The sequence below is a fragment of the Ailuropoda melanoleuca genome, chromosome 1, assembly GCF_002007445.2.
Source record: "Ailuropoda melanoleuca isolate Jingjing chromosome 1, ASM200744v2, whole genome shotgun sequence".
Lineage (NCBI taxonomy): Eukaryota > Metazoa > Chordata > Mammalia > Carnivora > Ursidae > Ailuropoda > Ailuropoda melanoleuca.
The window spans coordinates 84,014,245-84,035,902 of NC_048218.1; the positions used below are offsets into that span (position 1 = coordinate 84,014,245).

At 40.2% G+C, this 21,658-nt stretch overlaps 1 protein-coding gene across 1 annotated transcript in view; it reads left to right on the forward strand.

The window, feature by feature from the left end:
• Positions 1-1,672: 1,672 nt before the first annotated feature.
• Positions 1,673-21,658, forward strand: part of GNB4 (G protein subunit beta 4) — a 36,757-nt gene continuing 16,771 nt past the window's right edge. Inside the window, exons 1-5 of the mRNA XM_002912448.4 lie at positions 1,673-1,722; positions 11,565-11,662; positions 19,056-19,094; positions 19,786-19,892; positions 21,300-21,363. Of these exons, the coding sequence (XP_002912494.1) occupies positions 11,606-11,662; positions 19,056-19,094; positions 19,786-19,892; positions 21,300-21,363 (267 nt within the window). The 5' untranslated portion in view covers positions 1,673-1,722; positions 11,565-11,605. The remainder of the gene's footprint in view (positions 1,723-11,564; positions 11,663-19,055; positions 19,095-19,785; positions 19,893-21,299; positions 21,364-21,658) is intronic.

The following is a 21,658-nucleotide window of genomic DNA, read 5'->3' on the forward strand; positions in this document are numbered from 1 at the left end:
TTCATACATCACTTAGTGGAAAAGCTTTATGTGATTTGGACTCCTTTCGTGCCACAGCCTGGCCTGATCTACCACAAAACCTGCTAGTCTGTTTTTCCCCCACCTGGTTGTGAACGTGCTTATGTTTTGCTACAGAAATACTCCTTGACTGTAAAGAGTCCACACCTTTTTAAAATCTGAAAACTTCCCAAATCCAAACCACACGTGGTGCTAGGGCTTCGGATAGTGGGATTATGGACCTATGTGAGTATCTTACATGTCTGTTTTCCTCCTTGACCGTGAGCTGGGGAGCTGGGCCTGTCCTGTTCACGTGTAGCCTCAGGTCTTTGGGTATGATGGGCGTTCGGTAAATGTTTGGTGAAAGAATGAACCAGGCCACAACATACCAGTTAGGTGAAGGGAAACAGACTGAAGAAACAGCACCTTATTTATTTTCTGGAACACGGACATGCCTGTGGTTCACAAGAGGCAGAATTTTTTTACTTGGGGCATTTAAGTGTTCAAGGGGATGAGAAAGAAAGAAACCTGAATGCTGCCGTATGTTTGTAGCTAACTTCTTGTGAAAGCCACATGGGGGTATCTGTAAATGGAGTACTTGGGGTAGATAGGCAAGTGTGCGTTTAAGTTCTATGCTAAGGATGATCGTAAAAACTTTAAATACCTAATGCATTATGGGTTTGCAGTTGCGTTTTTTTTTTTTTTAATTTTACAAAGTATAGGAATTAACAAAGATGGCAAAGAGAAACGCAGAACATTAGGGATTCTAGTAACAAACTTGAATTTTTCTGATGAATAGATATCAGGAAGCAAAAGTAGTTTTATGCCTAAATTTACAACTTAAAATATTCTTTCATGCCTTGCGAGCTTTCGTGATCAGTATTATTAGTAGCTAAGAAATATTCATATTGTCGCATATAGATGAAAATGGCTGTTTACTAACACAGCAGTGTAATTGTACAGCCTACATAATGCCTTGCTTTGGTAAAACTTCTGCAGACGTTTTAAGAAGTAGAGAAAGCTGAATTATGCAGCTGTATTTTTTTAATTCGTGTGGATACAGTGGCTCATTGGCACTTTTTTATATGTGTAACTGGCACAGCTGAACTTTTAAAAAGATAACTAATATGCTGCTTTCTTCTCAACTTACAATGCTTTCATTATGTAATAATTTCAATTGTGTTAAATGAATCATTCATGTTGAAAAAGAACTTAGTCAAGAAGTTATGGTAACTGAAAGACACTGTGCTGATATTAAACTAATTTCTATTAAATTATTAGTTTAAAATTGCTTTTGTCTTCAATTTCAATACCACTAAAGAGATTGTGATGAATAGCTCCAGTTTGACCTAGAGTAAAAATCACCATTGGTGAAATTTCTTGACAATTACACTGTACCCTTCAGATGTTTTTTGCTTGTGTGTTTTGTTCTTGGTTGTGTTTTTTTTCTTATGTATAATTGTTTTAAAAATTTTAAGATTTTAAGTAACTTTTACACCCAGCGTGGGGCTTGAACTTATGACCCTAAGATCAAGAGTCACATGGTCCATCAGCTGAGCCAGCCGGGCACCCCTGTGGTTGTTGTGGGGTTTTTTGTTTTTTGTTTTGTGTTTTGGTAAAGGAATGTAGAGATGGCTCATGTATCTTGTATTGCTTTATCTTTCCTTCCTCCCAGGAGGAAACTGTCTTAACTATCTGGCTGAAGATAGATCCTGGCAAACACAAGTAAGAAATGAATGGGTGTGGGGGGAGACAGCAAAAAACCCAGAGAAAACAATAGTCTGTGAAGTACAAGGAGGATCTAGGAGGTTGGGGTCGTGAAAGCCATAGCAGTAAAGTGAATAAGGAGGGACTATCATTGGTTAGATTCAGCAGAGAGGTCTAATGAGTTGCCCTTTGAAAAGAGGCAGTGTGGCAGGGTGGTTGAGATGCTGGGTTCCAGAGTTGCACACACACACTCGGATTCAGTTCCCATCTGTGCTTCTAGTCTCAGGCAAGTTATTTAATCTGTCTGAGCCTCAGGGGTTTTTTTGTTTTTGTTTTTGTTTTTTTCTTTTTTAAGATTTTATTTATTTATCTGACAGAGAGGGAACACAAGCAGGGGGCGTGGGAGAGGGAGAAGTGGGCTTCCCGCTGAGCAGGGAGCGGGATGCCGGGCTGGATCCCAGGACAATGGGATCATGACCTGAGCTGAAGGCAGACGCTTAAGGGCTGAGCCACGCAGGCCCCCCTTGGCCTCAGCTTCTTTTTGTCTTTATTTTTTATCTCATTCCACTTACTTTATGGTTCCCAGTGGACTTCAGGTGTGTTAAGAGGTAAACTGAGGCATATCGAACATTTTAAGTTGTTTTTTGTTTTAGCAAAAATCAATTCAGGTTGGGCATAGGTAGGGGCAAGATTTTTATAGAGAAGGAAGCAAAGCAAGGGAATTATTTGATTAGCTCTAGCTCTGTGGTTGCCTTATTTGGAAAGCCTGGTTGACTGTGATTGGTTGTCCTTGGGTTTCACAGGCTTAGGTTTGGGTTTGCTTACAGAGTTTGCTAAGGTATTCGAACCGCCCCAGTCTAATGGTCTCCTTGTTTAATTTAGTACAAGAGTTGGATTAACTATAAATATATTTATTGTGGATCCATGTATGACTCACTTTTTTTTTAAAGATTTTATTTATTTATTTGACAGAGACCGCGAGAGAGGGTGACTCACTTTTATATATTTATATTTGCTTGCTTATTGGTAACATAAACACCTGTAAAGCAAATACCCAACTCAGGAATTTGAAAATTAACAATTACTTGTAACTATTGTACTTGTGTGTTTCTCCCTTGTACTGTTTTATCATTCCCATCAAAAACCTTTTATTAGATACGTGTGCATTCCTAAGTAGTCTTAGTTGTTTTTGAGTTTTATAAAAAGTATTATGCTGGTATGTGTCTTCTGGAACTTGTCACCCCCCCCCATATTATTCAGATTAATCTACATTGTCTATACCTGTAGTTCATTTGTTTTCATTGTGATATAATAATTCAACATGAAAACACTACAATTATCCATTCTGTTGGTGGGCATTGGTGTTCAGTTTATTGCTCTTACAAGTAGTACTATATGAACCCAGGTTTTTTTTTTTTTTTTTTAAAGATTTTATTTATTTATTTGAGAGAGCCAGCCAGCGAGAGAGGGAACACAAGCAGGGGGAGTGGGAGAGGGAGAAGCGGGCTCCCAGGAGAGGAGCCTGATGTGGGGCTCGATCCCAGAACGCCGGGATTACGCCCTGAGCCAAAGGCAGACGCTTAACGACTGAGCCACCCAGGCGCCCCTATATGAACCCAGCTCTTGAGCACATGCACTTGAGTTTCCTTTAGGGCTTATATACCCAGAAATGGAATTAAATCTTTTTTTTCTTTAATAAATTTTTAAAAAAGTTTTATTTAAGTAATCTATATACCCCATGTAGAACTTGAACTCATGACTCCAAGATCAAGAGTGGCAAGTCCTACCAACTGAGCCAGCCACGTGCCCCCAGGAATGGAATTGTCATATTGAAACATAGAGGTATCATCACCTTTGTTAGATATTGGCCAAGTTGCTTTCCAAGAGCTTTCCTGCCAGAATGAGTTACCATTTACCCCCAACCTTGCCAATTCTTCTTTTTTTTTTTTTCTTTTTAATTTAATCTCTATACCCAATGTGGGGCTTGAACTCATGACCTCGAGATTAAGAGTCACACGCCTTACCCCGACTAAGCCAACCAGGCGCCCCAACCTTGCTAATTCTTGGTTGAGATGCAGTTTGATCGATCTGATAGGTATGAAATTCTTATTTGCATTGCCCTGATTATTGAGGCTGAATACCTTTTCATTTGTATATTAGCTTCTATAGTTTTACCTGCTGTGGTTTGCTGATTCATATCTATGCACATTTTTCAGTTAGATCATTGGTCTTTTTTATTAGTTTGGAGGAATTGTTTTTAAACTCCAGATGCTAATCCTTTATCTTAATTTTAGCTTGTAACTGTCTTTTCCCTGTCTGTGGCTTGGTTCCCCCTAGCACCCCTCCCCCCCCATAGAAGAGAAACTCTTCTCATTACACATCTAAATATGCTAGCTAGCCCTTCTAGCTGACCTTTTCTCTTCTCAGCCTTCTTGTAATTGTAAGAATCAGGGTCCGCAGTATATTGGGGGGTTGTGAATGTAGCAGACCATGGGGCTATTTAGTAAGCCTTGAGGTTGATTCTCTTACCATATGTTGGAAGTTCTTAAAAAAAAAAAAAAAAGGTAGTGTAATTGATGCCTCTTTGCCTTCAGCTTTATGTCCAAGTTCGCAGAAATCCTTCTCCATTTTCTGTTCGCCATATGACCAGTGTAGATGGAAACCTTAATTTCTGCCTAACAGAAATTATCCATTCTGTTAATAGTCATTAATTCAGGTAAAGTCTGATCAGTGAGAGACTGTTTTGGTTTACTCCCTTCTCAGGTTGGGTTCTTGATTACCTTAAACCTTCAGGATGGTCTGGAGTTAATTTATGTGGCAGTTCACCTGGCTCTACCCAGTGGAGAATTTCTTCAGTGGTGGGTGACTGTTTATCTTACTGGTTTTCTTTCTCCTGCCATTATTTTCATATGCCCCCCCCACATTGAATTTACAAAGTTTTATGAACTATTTTGCCATTTCCTTAGTTTTTGTTCTGTATTAACTGTGGATGTAAAGGAACTGCAGGAGGGCAAGTAGTTGGATGACTTTGTTGCCCTAGTCAAATACGTGCCCCTGGAGGACCTCACTTCTCTGAATTGGAGCATGCTTTAGATCTGCGGTTTGAGGGAGCGATGTACTAAACTGTACTTTGTGCAACAGTATCCTTAAGAATTCAGAGCTTTCATAGCCGTATTACATACACAGACCATGTCAATACATTGATTGGCCACTTTGTTAGCTCTCCTTTAGACCTTCAAAACATCATAGGATTTATCTTATAAGTTTCACCTGGGGGGTATCTTGTGGCCTCAGTTTACCCTAGTCAGCCTCTAGGCTTGTACGGAAGTTGTTTATAATCTAGTCTATGCTAAATGTGCTCCTTACTGGTATTCTCAGCAATCCAGTAATTGTCAGGTGGGAAGAAAAGATCACCAGAAAGTGTGTAATCAAAATATTATTTCTCCTTAGTGACAGAACCAATAAGTTTTTCTTAGAGAGTGAAAAACTAGTTCTTCCTTTTGCGGTAGATAATGGAAGGTGGGGGAAGGCAGCTTTAAGATTTCTTTTCAAGCGTCCAGAGAAAGTTTGCTGTTGTCTCCGTAGAGAAAAAATTATTTTCCCTTTACTCTTCTGAGTTCTTGGCTGACACCCTGCAATAAAAGATAAAGGAGAAAAACAAGTTTATGACCATGTATTGCTCAGGTAATAGTGGGAGATTCCCAGGGGGGAAAATGTGTAACTCCCTAAGGTAGCCCAAGGCACCAGCTTAAATAGTTCTTCAGCTAAAGAGAGAAGAAAGTGTGCCTCTGGGAGTGAGTGGGGGTGGGGAGGGGGCCCAGTCCTGGAAGGTTATCAGGAAAGGCAAGGGTAAACAAAGGTAAGGTTTGTTGTGCAGATTTAAATCCCTGCATTCTCCTTTGGTTAAGATTCTCTGATTTAGAGTCCTTTCCTTTCTAGAACAGAGAGGGAGACACCCTTACAAATGGAGATTTTCTTTATAAATGTAAATTTCCATTTCAGAGGAGTAACTTCTCTTGTTTTCAGTCTCTCCTGTGTCTTGCTGTTTCTCTGAATAATCCTTTGCCACATCCTTAGGCCTTCTTTGCGGTGGTATAGTCTGCTACCTTTCATTTGGTACAAGCATCACAAGGGCTCTGATTTTGCCACTAGAAACCTTTCTCAGGGGCGCCTGGGTGGCTCAGTCGTTGAGCGTCTGCCTTCAGCTCAGGGCTTGATCCCAGCTTCTGGGATCGAGCCCCACATCAGGCTCCTCCTGCTAGGAGCCTGCTTCTTCCTTTCCCACTGCCCTTGCTTGTGCTCCCTCTCTCGCTGGCTGTCTCTCTCTGTCAAATAAATAAATAAAATCTTAAAAAAAAAAAAAAAGAACCTTTTTCAGACCCGTGCCTTCTGACAGCCCCTTCTTTTCCATGGTGCCTGCTTCAACTTAGCAGAAGGTGGCTGGACAGGAGTGAGGCTTGAGAATTCAGAATTTCATGTGAAGAAAAGGGGTCCTGTGTAGGCAACTCTATTTGAGGGTTCATAATGAAAGATAGAAAAAGGAGGGTCCATGATGGTGAAATGTGGAATCAAGGCTTTGTGTGTGTGTGTGTGTGTGTGTGTCTGTCTCTCTCTGTTAAGGGAGAGACTTGAGCATGTTTAACCCTGATAGAAAGGATCCAATTGAAAGTGAAAGGTTACCCACACATGGTGGTTTGGTAGATGAAAGTGAGGAATTACAACTTTACAATAGACTGAACTGTTAACACCCAAATACCCTGACCAATCTTAGCTTTACAAATAGTGCATAAACAAAGATTATTTGTTCTGATTTATTACGCTATGAAGTTTGCTGTATTACCTAGAAGTATTCCTGCCAGACACGTTGAACTTGACTATCATCTAATCTGTAGATCTAACTTATGGTTTACTGGCAGTGTAGAGGATAAACAAGTTAAACGATACCCTAAGGAAGTAAACAAAATGTGGAACATTCTATAGGACAAGTGGTTCATTCTGTCCAGTAAGTTAGCATTCTAGCAGTAGTAAAGCAGGCAGTGGATACTTACAGATGGAGAGACTCCGGAGACATAACCAAGTGTATTATGTAGTCTGTAATTAGATCCTAATTTGAATAAATCAGATGTAAAAAGACCTTGGTAGAGTAATTGGGGAAATTTGAAAATGGACTAGGTATATTAGCTCCTGAATAATTGCTGTTAATTTTGGTAGATCTATTAATGGCATTACAGTTTAATAGATAAGTGTCCTAATATTTTTGGAGATGTATGCTGACATATTTCAGAGTGGAATGTCTTGATGTCTGTGATTGATTTTTTTTAAAATACTTCAGCAAATTGGGGCTCCTTCGTGGCTCAGTCGGTTAAGCGTCTGCCTTCAGTTCAGGTCATGATCTCAGGGTCTTGGGATCGAGCCCTGTGTTGTTGGGCTCCCTGCTTCTCCCTCACCTCCCCCCCCCCCCCCCCCCCCGTGCATAGTGTGTGTGTGTGTGTGTGTGTGTGTGTGTGTGTGTGTGTGTGTGTGTCTCTCTCTCAAATAAATAAAATCTTTAAAAAAAAATAGAAATGAAAATACTTAAGCAAAAACAAGAAGCAAATACAACAATAATATTAACAATTTGTAAATCACATGGTGGGTATTGTGGGTGTCCATTATACTGATTTCTCTACCTTTCTGTGTTTGGAATTTTTCCCAAAAGACTAAAACAATGAGGAAAATGAGAGCTCGAATGTTCTAGAAGAGATAATTAGAAGTGTAAGATTACTGAAAAGACGGTAGATAGGATTTAAAGCATAGGTGGAGGAACTGGACCAAATGACAGAAAAGTCAGTTCCTCTGTTCTTAATAGAGGGAAAGGAGAATGTGATGAGTCCGCTATGTTTGTATAGTTGTATATATCTAGTCATAGAAAATTGAAAGAGTTCATGTCTGATGGCTTCTGTTTTCTCTGTGATGTAGAAGGCAAGCTCATCCATAAGAGGGGGTGTGAAAGGTCAGAAGCTTAAAGAGTTCAAAGGAACTGACATAGTTGATAGTAAGAGTGGAAGTGATGAGTAAAAAGCTGTGTAAGGTGGTTTTGAGGGCCTAGTTGAGATGCGTGAAGTGAATTTGCAGTATAACTAATACTCCCTGTTTGACTCTTTTGGTCAATGTTTGGTCGCTTGAGTACTGGCCAAAAGAAAGTAGGTGGTTGGGTTCATACAAGGTTGTGGTTTTTGTCTGTTGAGTATGATAGCATAAAATGGTTGGGAAACTAGGGTGCTGGCAAAATTGTGGGTGAAGTGCTAGACCTGGAATCTAACCTGTTTAAGAAGGAAAGTGCATTTGCAGGTAGAGGGTGAATGAGTTCCGGAGATCTGCAGGGCATAGTGATGACAGTCAACTACACGGTATTGTGTGCTTCAAAGTTGCTAAAAGACTAGATCCTAAATGTTCTCTCTACAGAGAAGAGAGGGTAATTGTGTGATGGGATAGTTAACTCTTTGGTAATCATATTGTAATGTATAAATGTCAAATCACATTCTATAACTAAAACTTACACAGTAACATAATGTTATAGGTCAATTTTATCTCCATAAAAAGAAGAGATGTACCACAAACTCACGATATTTCACATTGAACTCTTCATCTCTCTTATCAACCTTCCCCTTCAAGGACTTCAAAGTGTCTGGGATTTTAACTACTTACATGCTAGTAAATTAGCCTGTTACTGTTTCATGGATGCTAGCAGAAGACGTGAGACTCCTTGGTCAGAGACCGAGGACTTCATTACAGCACAGGAAGTAGCCTGTCCTGGTGTTGGTTTGTGCTGATTCCCCCATGTTCCTCAATTCTTGTGGGGTTAACACAGGGGGCCCTAGATAGATGCCGCACAGACACTGGGTTTGTGTCATAGCCCGGAAGCACTGAACCTGGGGAACTTAGCACTTTCAGAGTAAGTGGAAGCAAGCCTGCTCTGTCCCGGTGGGGAGACATGGTCTCATCCCTCAAGGTTGCTTGCTCCAAATACACATCTCAGAAATGGCCCAGGTGAAAGTGCTTAAGGCCTTATATTTGGCACACCCAGGAAAAATGTATAGGGGTATTCAGGGCCCACGGCCTCTCCCCAGAGTAACACATCCATAGAGTGGTAGTGAGGAGGAAACTGCTTTCTGCTTGCCATTTCTGTTCATGGTACTCCATCCTTTTGGGCATGCAGGTTGGAAAATCTCCGCTTGTACAGATCCTAGCGTAGCCTGAGTGGCTCTTGCTAGCCATGTTACCTGAAACTGGATTTGCCTCTTGGTGAGTGTTGAGCCAAAAGACACAACCAAGCCAAAGAAAAGGAAAAGGAAGGGTTTTACTTGCAATAAGTAAAGGAGAACAGTGGGTCCCCCCTCCCCAAATCAGTGTCTCCCAGAAGGACAAAATTGGGGACCTTTTAAGCTAAGGGTGCGTACATATTCATGAAGGGGCTGGGCAGTGGGGAATACCGCATAGAGTTGAGGCAAAAGTCCTAAGAAGACGGAGTCCAGGTCAAAGTCACGAGGAGCTGCAGAAGCAGAGGCCAGCATTGTTAATTCTCTGGCTCCAGTTGGCCTGGTACGAGTGCTCAAAGGGATTTAGATCCTGCGAAGGTAAGTCAAGAGTGTGGGTCCGGTCAGTCTCCCGGCCTGATTGTGGCTGTTTTACATTCTTTCCCAAGATGTCTGGGGACCTGAAATGACTTTTCAAGGTAGTATGTCTGTTGGTCTTTTTCGGGGACCCCTCTTCTGCTTACAGCTGCTGATAAGCTCCGCTTTAAAGAGGCAGTTGTACGTGTCTGGCTGTTGAGGTGGGAAGGCAGTAGTGGGGGGAAGTGGTGGCTTTGAACACTCTGAAACTAGTGAGATCTGTGAGGGTCCCTTGATACTCCTTTTTAGTACCTTAGCAACTCAGTAGGAGCTTGACACCAGTTTTGCATGCCCAGGATTTTTTTCGGAACTCAGAAAATAAAGAAACATCAGAACCAGAGTTTTTAGGATTTTGGGACCAGTGATACCCTCAGTATGGTTCAGCAAGGGTAATTAAGGTTGTGAATTTAAAGAACTTGAATGCTCCTATCTTCAGTTAGGCATAATCATATTCCAGATTGGCTGTAATCTAACCAGTCTGGCACTCTCTGAGGAACATACTAAATTGTTAAACAACTTCATCAAGAAATGGTTAAGCCTTATAATTATCAAAATTTGTTGGAAGTTTAGATAAATGGAGAGCTCTATCATAGTAGTAAATTGGACATGGACTATTAGAATGATGTCAGTTCTTCTTACTTCATAGTTTAATGCCATTCCAAGCAATCCTAACAGATTAACTTATTATTCTGACAAAATAAAGTTAACCCTAATAAACAGATACTTGTACTACAGTTGAAGGAATGAAGGATGACACCAGGAACAGTCTCTCTTATGGGAATCAGAGTTTCTCTTATGGGAGTTTGGAGATGGGGGTAGTCCTTTGGGTCTCTTAATTTTGACCTGAGGAAATACAATCTGGGTCTTCTGCTTGGAGAAGCAGAAAAAGTTATTTCGTAGAAAGAAGAACAACAAATAGAAAGAGAAATAGGAAGTTCGGGTAGACAATACTACCAGTTTTCAGCTTTGGTTTCTTTCTGAGGTGGTGATATCCCCGCCTTTGGGTTCTATGATTCATCCTAAATCCTTAAAATTTTTCTTCCCTTTATTAAGCTATTTCAGGTTAGTTTATTTACTGGAGAAGTGTCTAGGTGCTAGGGATGTAGCAAAAAAATAAAACGAACAAAGTCCCTGCTTGAAGGAGCTTACATTCACCAGGAGGAAACCAACAACAAGTAAGCAACATGCTAGATGGTGGTGAGTCCTCACGTGGCCTTACAGGTCAGGTGGGTGCATATGGGCTGTCAGCAAAGGTCCCTCTGAGGAAAAGTCAGCAAGCAATGAAAATAACAGGGATAAGAGCATTTCAGGCCGGGGGGAAGAGCAAGTATAAAGACACTGAGACTAGATCCTATTTAGTGTGTTCAAAGGACATCGAAGTCTTTGGAGTGGCTGGAGCAGAGGGAGGGATCGCTTGATCGATAAGGTCAGAGGGGTGTGTGTAAGAGATTGGGTAGGGCTCTGGAGGTCAAGATAGAGTTAGGTTTTCCTCTGAATGGGAGTGGAAAACTCTAGGATTTCAAGGAGAAGGAAGACTGGTGTTTTAAGAAAGGATGACTCTGTTGCCGTATTTAGGATAGACTGGGGCGTGGTCAGGAGCGGTAGAGAGGAGACCAGGTGAGAGATGGTGGTGGCTTAGACCAAGGTAGGCAGAGTGGAGGTAATCGGGGTTGATCAGATCCTAGATATTTTTCTGAAGGAAGAACTGGTGGGCTTTGCTGATGGATTACATGTGGGGTGTGAAAGACATAAGGATGACTCCCGGGTGTTGGGCTTGAAGGGTTGACGGGACTGAATTTCCATTTACTGAGACAGGGAAGACCTGGGGGTGGTGTGGGGTTCAGCTTTGAGGTAGGAACTCTGGTGCCCATTAGACATCTAAATGGGGAAAAATAGATATTATGGGTGCTCTCTGAAGTATTGTAAAGTATTTCTCACTGGGCTGTATTCTAATACTAACAGTCTGTAATTTAGTCTTGAATATTACGACTCAAGATTTCTCTTCCATCCTCGGATCACCTTCTTTATCAGACCGTTAATCTCGATCCATAACAGCCGGCTGTTAGGGAACTTGGAATTGCTAGCTCAGATGAATTTCAGAAGAATCAAAAAAGAAACTCTAGGTCAGTAGTTTAAAAAGTAGATTGATATGGAAATGGAGAACTGAATCCAGCTCGCTCTGGTTTTTGTTTTTGTTTTTTTTGACAGTTGCTTTCACTTGCTAATTTCCGAGGCAAACACGTGGAAGGATGAGTGAACTGGAGCAGTTGAGGCAGGAGGCCGAACAGCTGCGGAATCAGATCCAGGTGAGAGCAAAGTTTCTAGTTTTGGAGTTTTAACACTTTTACTTAGTACCAGCAATGAATGAGATGTGTTCGTTACTGCATCAGTCTGCATATATTAAATGTATCAGTCTTGAAGTGGTCAATTTGTTTTTTCCTACCTCTAAAGTACTCTCTAAAAAGCATTCCTAACAAATATCTGTGTGGACTTACGACCTCTGTGTCCCTAAGAAGTTAATATTCTATATGTAATTCCTGCTGAAAGACAAACCTAATTCTCTTAGTCACACACTTGGAATCATAGTTTGGTTTTTGGTGCAGTGTGATGAGGCAGATGTTACCACATTGTGATGCCCTAGAAAAATGAGTCTCTAAAATAGTAGATTGCAGAAAAACATTAAAAGTTATTAGTGGCATAATAAAGACATGTCTGTCATCTTTTACTTTTGGAAATCAACTCAAAACAGCAAAGAACTTAAATACAAGTTCCATCTGACAACAAAATCAGAAGACACTTAGAACTTTGCGTCAAGAATCAGAGTGATGCGTCAGGGTGTGGGAAGGCTCGGAGGGAGGGTTTCTGCAAAGTGGGTAGTACTTCCTCAGTAAAAACACCAGTAATCCTCTGGAACAGTGGAAACAGGTTTCCCTGGACGGGGGAATATCAAGGAAGCTTGCATGCCGTAAAAGATGGCATGACTATATTCCTTCATGTTTCGGAAGCCTCTTGGTGAGCAGGGTAGAGGAAAGAGACTGAATTGTAGCCTGGCTCTGCCTACTTCAGAGAAAGCAAGGACTGAAACAGTAAGGGATACACATGAAGAACTTCAGCACAAAGCCAGGAGAATCCCTAAGGACTCGGAACACCGTTGGCCCCCCCACAACCCCTACATGTCCCGCCAACCCCCCCGGCCATGAACCTTCTGCGAGGGCTGTTTCAGAAGAATTCCTCTGATTGGATAAGTGAAGAATCGGAAGAATGGATCAAGCACAGGATCTGTACAAGGATATTAGAAGAAGAGAGAGGAAAGGACAGGAAGAAAAAGGATGACGGCTGAAGAACACTCACCAAGAAAATGTTGATTCTGATTGGATTAAATCCTAACCGAATCTCACTGCCAGGAATTCAAGGAAGTGGATGATTTGGATGTGAATGAGGACTCTGAGTTTGATAGTTTAGGTGTCTGACAAAGTTGTGGAAACAAAGGAGGGATTTATTTTGCCCGGGATGATGAGAGAAGGCTTCACAGAATAATCTCTGAAGTAGATGTTGTTGCCAGCACCAGAATGGATTGTCTGCCGTCTCTGCTTTCTGTCACTTACTCCAGAGCCGAACAGGACTGACTGGCTAAGCACATGGTCACATGACTGTCATTAAAAAAAAAATGCTGTCTGTATATATGAGCTTGGATTTTTTTTTTTTTTTGATTACATATAAATGAGATCATATGGTATTTGTCTTTGGCTTCTTTCACTTAATGCTCACAGGGTCCACCCATGTTGTTGGAAATGGCAAGATCTCATTTTTTTTAATGGCTGAATAATACCATGTGTACGTACCACCTATGTTTTCTTCTAGGAGTTTGATGGTTTCAAACGTTCAATCCATCTTGAGTTTATTTTTGTGTATTGTGCAAGATAGTGGTACAGTTCCATTCTTTTGCTTGTGGCTGTCCAGTTCTCCCAACACCATTTATTAAAGAGACAGTCTTCCCCCTATTGTCATAAATTCACTGACCACACATGCATGGATGTATTTCTGGGCTCTCTGTTCTATTGATCCATATGTCCATGTTTATGTTAATGCCATACTGTTTGATTACTATCATTTCGTCATGTAGTTTGAGAACCAATGCCTCCTGTTTTATTCTTTTATCTCAAAATTTCTTTGGCTACTCAGGATCTTTTGCAGTTTCATACAGAATTTAGGATGTAAAATTATGTTTGTGTGAAAAATGCTGTTTGAATTTTGATAGGGACTGCCTCGCATCTGTAGCTTGCTTTGGGCAGTATGGACATTTTAACAGTATTCTTCCAATCCATGCATGTAGAATAGCTTTCCATGGATTTGTGTGTTCAGTTTCTTTCATCTGTGTCTTAATAGTTTTTAGTGTACAGGTTTCTCACCTCCTTGGTTAAATTTATCCCTAAGTGTTTTATTCTTTTGGATGCAGTTGTAAATGGGATTGTTTTCCTGATTTTTCTTTCTGATAGTTAGTATTTAGTATGTAGAAATGATAGATTTTGGTATATCTTGTATGTATTTTGTATATCTTGGCAGCTTTACTGAATTTATTTCTAATGTGGTTTTTTTTGTTGTTGCTGTTGTTGTTTTTGTGGAGTCTTTAGGGTTTCCTATATAATATCATGTCATCTGCAAATAGTGACAGTTTTATTTCTTTCCAGTTTGTATGCCTTTATTCCTTTTTCTTGCCTAATTGCTCTGGTGAGGACTTGCGGTAACATGTTGCATTAAAGTGGGAAGAGTGGGCATCCTTGTCTTGTTCCTGATGTTAGAGGGAAAGCTTTCAGCTTTTCATTGTTATGATGTTAGCTGTGGGCTTGTCATATAGGACTTTAATTATTTGAGGTACACTTCCTCTATACCCACTTTCCTGAGTTTTTCTCATAAATGGTTGTTGAATTTTGTCAGATGCCTTTCTGCATTTGACAAAAACTGCATAAGTTTTTATCTTTCATTTTGTTAATGTATGTATCATTGATTTGTGGATGTTGAGCCATCCTCGCATCTCTGAAATAAGTCTCACTTGATTATGGTGTGATTGTTTTAATGCATGGTTGAATTTGGTTTGCTAATAGTTTGTTGAGGATTTTTACGTCTGTGTTCATCAAGGATATTGATCTGTAATTTCCTAGTGGTGTCCTTGCCTGGAATGATTGACCAAACACATGTTCTCATGTGAATTTCATTAATCCTCTTAGCAACCCTGTGAGGTAGATGGTGTCGCTTTGTTTTATAGCTGAGGAAACTGATCCTCAGAGATGAAATAACTTGCCAAGGTAACATAACTACTAAGTGGTAGCTACAGGATTCAGGTCAGGTTCATATATATTTTTTAAAGATTTTGTTTATTTATTGGAGAGAGTGCTTGTGTGCGAACGCACAAGCTGTGGGGAGTGGGTGAGGGAGAAGCTGACCCACGTAGCAGGGGAGTCCGATGTGGGGATCGATCCCAGGACCCTGCGATCATGACCCGAGCTGACGGCAGACACTCCATGGACTGAGCCACCCAGGTGCCCCTCCGGCCAGGTATCTTTTGATTCCAGATGCCGTGCCCTCCCAGCCCTGTGGCCTGTGCTAACATCCCGCTCTGCGACCTCTGTTGTAGTCCTATGAGTCTGGTGGCTGTTCCCTGGACGTGCATTGCTCTTTTCCCCTTTGTCATCTTTTTACAAATGGTATCCTTTGCCCAGGATTATACTAACTTTTGCTCCAGTGTTTCTCCAGCGACTCCTTTTCGTTGAGTCCCAGTCGTCTGAAAAGCCTCACCAGGGTCCTGTACTCAGATTGATTCTGCTTTTATTGGAAGGCGGGCAGCATGGCATGGTGGAAAGTGCATGGGCTCCAGCTTTTCATTCTTCTGTGCCATGAGCAAGTTTAACTTCTGTAATTCTTGATATCTTTCCTGTAAAGTGAGAGAATACTAGGGCCCACTGTGTAGGTCTGTGGGGAAGATCATCGTGTGAAATGACGTGCAAAGGACTTACCAGTAAATGGTTAGCTGGCCTCGTTTTAGAGTTCCTTGTGTGTGTTTGCCTCTGCTCCTTGTACTTGGCTGGCAAATTCTGTGTCCTAGTCCTTCTTCACAGCTCACCAGCATCCCAAACACAGCGGCGTGGGTGCAGGTGCTCACATTCCTCTCCCATGATTTCAAGTAGCCTCGTGTATGTAAGGTGCCATGTGCTGTACTTCTCTGTTTAATCGTGTCATGCTACATTTAAAGACCCTCCCTCTATCTTTCCCCCTCAGTTCTAGAATATAATCTGTGTACTTCACTATGGTATAAACACGTGACATAATAGAAATGTATGCAATCTTATCCAATAGGATTTATTTTAAATTAAAAAAAAAGAGAAAATAGATTTTTCTTTTGTAATTGTTATTTGGAGTGAAAAATATGTCCCCTTTCTCTTGCACAAAAATGTCTTATAGTGGATAATATGGACTTCCACCTTTAATTGGGAATAATTTTATATTCAGTTTTATAATGGATAAGTGTTCATAAGAGTAAATTCTTCTGCATGTGAGTAGGATCTTTGCATGATTTGCAAGAAACTGCTATTTGTAGATGCTTATATTCCCGCGTTTTAATTTTTACCAATTTGCACTATTCAGTAATTTTCACTGACAATTTAATTGTACTGTTAATATTACAAGCCCTCTATGAGGGCTGGCATTTCTGGTTTGTCTCCTGCTGTAACTGTGTGCCCAGAATAGTACCCGACACAGATTTTTTTTTTTTTAAAGATTTTATTTATTTATTTATTTATTCGACAGAGATAGAGACAGCCAGAGAGAGAGGGAACACAAGCAGGGGGAGTGGGAGAGGAAGAAGCAGGCTCATAGCTGAAGAGCCTGATGTGGGGCTCGATCCCATAACGCCGGGATCACGCCCTGAGCCGAAGGCAGACGCCTAACCGCTGTGCCACTCAGGTGGCCCCCAGATTGTTTTTTTTAATTGAATGACTGAATTAGGAAAGATGACCTAAACAACGATAGTTCATTTTCACAAAGCTTAAAATCAGAAAATGCTGTTTTTAGAATTTAGTCTTTAACTCCACCAGTTTTGGAACACGGCTCAGGCCATCGCTATCATTTCTGGAAATTCTTTTTCATTGTAGGAAACTGGACTAAATTATTCCTTGCCAAATGAGGTTTCTCAACCCACAATTTGACTAAGAATGAGAGAATCAAATCATATGTTTGTGTAACTACTTATGAACATCCTTACATAGAAGCATTCGAGGTGTTATAAATAGGTTGAAAGGTCGTGTGTTCCATCCAGTCTTTGCCGCAAGCGGAGGCGGCGTTTTCCTTTGGCTGACGGGGCCAAGTTGTCCGTTTGGGGCATTTCTTCAAATACTGTGTGCTTCCTCTTTGCCCAGGAGTACCTGAGTACAGTCGGGAAAGAGCATTGAAGAGGATACTACCCTTTTGAGAGAGGAAAAAATTGTTTCAAGTCTAGTAGGAAGAATTGTGCTTCTGATTTGCCCATGTTATATGAATCCTCTCAATTTATTGAGAAACTCATTTAAAACCTCTTGTTGCTCATTAAATGTTTTGTTCTATTGATTTGTTTCACTGTTATTTTTGATAATTCCTTTCAGTTTGTGTAAACATTTAAGGTCCCTTTGAAAGGCTGTCCTGTCATGCTTAAACATAAACACCTGCTTACATGTAGGACCTTGCTGTTGATATGTAGGTGTGACTCAGTACGAGCCGTTCCTGTTACAGAAATTGTTTTCCTGATTATCCTATCTTTTCCTCATTGGCTCTAAAACATTTTATTTCTAATTGCAGGTACACTGTACACAGATACCAAGCATTTTAAAGAAGTGCTTATATATTTATAAAAATATTTCTGAAATGACCCGAGTATGCTATGAATATCCTTCCTGTCACCTCAACTTCTAGATGCCAGAACAAACCAAAAGGGAACTCAACTTTTTTTCTGAAGCTTAGTAACAAATACAACTCTGAATACTGTGGGCTTATTAAATCAACCTAGTTCATTTTTACTCATGAGGATGCAATTTAAAATCTTTTAATCATAAACCAGAAGTATATTCGCACAGTGGAATAGAATTGAGAGTCCCTAAATGAACCCGTATATCTAGGGCTGATTGATTTTTTTCAACGAGGATAACAAGACCATTTGAGAGGGAAAGAACAGTTTTGTCAACAGATGGTGCTGGGACAACTGGATATCCACATACAAAAGAATGAATTTGGACTCCTACCTCATACCATTTATAAAAATTAACTGAAAATGGTACCTAAATATAAATGCTAGAAGTGTAAAAAAAAAAATTTTTTTAGGGGCGCCTTGGTGGTGTAGTCGTCGGTTAAGTGTCCAACTCTTGGTTTTGCCTTGGGTCATGATCTCAGGGTTCTGGGGTCAAGACCTGCATCAGGCTCCAGCTCCGTGCTCAGGGTGGAGTCTGCTTGAGATTCTTTTTCTCTTTGCCCCTCCCACTCATGCGCATGTGCACTCTCTTTCTCTCTCAGATCTTTTTTAAAAAGTGTTAAAATTTTAGAACTAAACATCTTTGACCTTGGATTCCGCAGCAGTTTAATATGATACTGGAAGCCCAACCAACAGAAGAAATAGATAAATCAGACTTCATTAAAATTAAAAACTTGTGTAAGGACACTAATCAAGAAAATGAAAAGACAACCTACAGAATGGGAGAAAATATTTGCAAATCATACATCTGATAAGGATCTAGTGTCCAGAATATATAAAAAGTCCTACAACTCAACAATAATGCAATTTAAAAATGGGCAAAGGATTTGAATAGACCTTTCTCCAAAGACCTACGGATGGCCAGTAGGCACGTGTATAGATAGATACTCCATGTGAAAAGATGCTCAGCAGCGCTAATCCTTAGGGAAATGCAGATCAAAACTACAGTGAGAGACCACTTCACAACCATGAAAATGGCTAATAATAATAAAGGACAACGGTGGGTGAGGATGTGAAGAAATGGGAAAGCTCATGATACGTTCCTGGTGGGAATGTAAAATGGTGCAGTTGCTGTGAGGAAAACAATTTGACACCTGACTAAAGAGTCAATTGTAGAGTTACCACATCGCCACTCTTAGGTACACACCCAGGAGAACTGAAAACGTGTGTATACAACTTGTACATGAATGTTCACAGCCTCATTATTTACAAAAGCCAAAAAGTGGAAAGAACTTAAATGTCCGTCAGTTAATGGGTAAACAGCATGATCCATCCATACAGTGGAATATTAGCCATAAAGAGAAACGGAGTATTGACATTTGCTACAACATGGAGAGACCCTGAAAACCTACATTAAGTGGAAGAAGCCAGACACAGAAGTTTGTATTATAGGATTCCATTTACATGAGATGTCCAGAATGGGCAAATCCATAGAGATGGAAAGGAGAGGATTACCAGGGAATAAGGGAATTGGGAGGTATAGGGATTTTTTTATTTCTTTGTTTCTTCTTTTTTTTAATGGCAAATGTTCTAGAATAATTGGTGGTGGTTCACGAAGTTGTGAAGGTACTAACCACTGAACTTTAAAGAATATGTGGTACAGTGAAAGGTATATTTGTAAGTCTGCATTTTCAATGAAAGTAGTGTTTTAAGTCCTAACCAGAGGGGTCCATGTTTAAATGGCTTATAATCCTCTTTCTTTACTTCAGGATGCCAGGAAAGCATGTAATGATGCAACACTTATTCAGGTAAAGTGTTTTTTTTTTTCCCCCTCCATTCATTTTAGTAATTCATATGAAAGAGCTTGACATGGATGCAAATGACATTCAGATGGTTTTTGTTAGTATTTAATTGAAAAAAAAGTGAGATCTGTATTTAAAAACTAATTTGTCAGATGCTATACATGTGCTTTTTAAAGCTTGTTAAAATAGAAGCCTGTGAAAAAGCAAATACTATAAAAGTACGTAGATTCATAATTTGTTTTTTTTAGGTAACTTCTGATTCTTTTCAGTATGTGGTGATTGTACTTTTTTTTCCTTACATCAACTCTTAGGAAGGTTCCATTAGTTTAACTTATATTGATAATGTTTATTATTTTATGTGCTGTACTAAAGCTTGCTTTCTCATAGACTGTGAAAATTATCCATGTTTTACTCTTTGATCATCTATTTGACCTTTATTTGTGGCTTTTTTTTTTTTCCCTTGGGAGGTATGTCAGTTCTTAAAAGTTAATAGCCTATAATAATGATATTCTCACTGGAAGGTGTGCAAATAGGATCATTTTAAGTCATACTTTTTCTTCATCTTACTGACCCTATAATGGCTCTGGAATTATTTAAACTATCTTCAGTTGCCATAAATTTGTCTTCTGTCTTATGCCTGTTATTTCTACTTTATTGTCTGAGATGTAAAAAATAACATTCTTGGTGCTTTCTAAAGATCACATCAAATATGGATTCTGTGGGCCGAATACAAATGCGAACGAGGCGTACGTTGAGGGGTCACCTAGCTAAGATATATGCTATGCACTGGGGATATGATTCAAGGTTTGTACCTGCCTTTTTTTTTTTTTTTTTTTTTTTCCCCTTAAGAGATGGTGGGGGAGAGGGGTGGGAGGAAAGAGGAGAGAGAATCTCAAGCAGACTCCTCGCTGAGCAGGGAGCCCAAGGCAGGCCTCAGTCCCAGGACCCTGGGATCATGACCTGAGCCGAAGTCAGGCACTTAACCGCTTAACCAGCTAAGCCACCCAGGCACCCCACCAATTGATTTTAGAGAATTTATTTCAGGGGTGCCTCGGTGGCTCATTTGGTTACGTGTCCAACTCTTGATCTCAGCTCAGGTCGTGATCTCAGGGTTGTGAGTTCAAGGTGGGCATGGAGCCTACCTTAAAAAAAAAAAAATCAGGTTCTGCCCCATATCCTACTGTTATCTTCCCTTTCATAAAAAAAATTTGTGGCAGCTGCTACATAAATTCCTGCTAATGTTATTTACCTATAGGGAAGGGATCCAGGTGGCTTGGTGACAGGGATAGGAAGGTGACTTCCCCCCACACACTGGGTAGCTTTTTTGCATCTTCTGAATTTTATACCCTAGTGAAAGTATCCAGAGCAAACTTCAGTAACTAATAGTTATTTAGTCAAGGGTCATGTTTAGCCAGCAAACAAAGCTTTCTGCTTTTCAAGCCCAGTCCATTTTTTTTTAGCTGTTTTGCCCATGTCTCAGACATTCTGTGCAACTGGAAAATTCACAATTCCTAAAACACTTGTATTTTTCCTCCTCTTGTCAGTGAACATACACTCACAGAACATACACTTCTACCTTTAGCTTACAGAATTCCATTTTTCAGTATGGATTCTTTTTGGCAGGACTCAACAAGCAGGTATTTGTCCCCCTTTTACTTTCCTATAGCATTGACTGTGACAATTTTCACTTCATTGATTGTAAACATGTGTAAATACCTTCTTTCTGCCACACGTGGAGGCCTCAAAGGCAGGAGGCATATCCTGCATTGTACCCATAACACTGCCTTACCTTCCCAGGCCCTCAGTTAAGCTTTTTAGGTGGCGTGAAATATGGTTGTTAGGCTAATATGTACTCCACTGTCGTTAAATTTAAGTCAGTAAATAATGAGCCAGTCAGCTACTATCTGTCAGAGTCTTGAATAAGAACTAGAATGTTGTCACCATGAAAAGTTGAATCATTTTTTTTTAAAGTCGAATTATAACCAGAGACATCTGTAGTTAAATGTTTAAGTTTTGCTAAATTCTATGGCCTATTGAAAACTTTTGGCATGCAGAAAAAATTTTATTAAGTTGGGAGGATATTTTCTGGTATCAAGATTTTAATTAGAAAAATATTTTTTTCTGAACTGACCTGCAGTAATACAGTGCATGACTAATTTCAACTACCTTTGTCCTCTAAGTGTCGAATTATTTTTGTGTTTGTTCCTCTAGGCTACTAGTCAGTGCTTCCCAAGATGGAAAATTAATTATTTGGGATAGTTACACAACAAATAAGGTAGGATTTCTTAATCATTCTCTTTCACCTTTTATTTGGTCTGGTGTCTAATTGTTCTTTATTCAATTACTTCAAACTTAATTTCCTTCAAAGATAAATTTATTCCGGGGCGCCTGGGTGGCACAGTGGTTAAGCGTCTGCCTTCGGCTCAGGGCATGATCCCGGCATTTTGGGATCGAGCCCCACATCAGGCTCCTCCGCTATGAGCCTGCTTCTTCCTCTCCCACTCCCCCTGCTTGTGTTCCCTCTCTCGCTGGCTGTCTCTATCTCTGTCGAATAAATAAATAAAATCTTT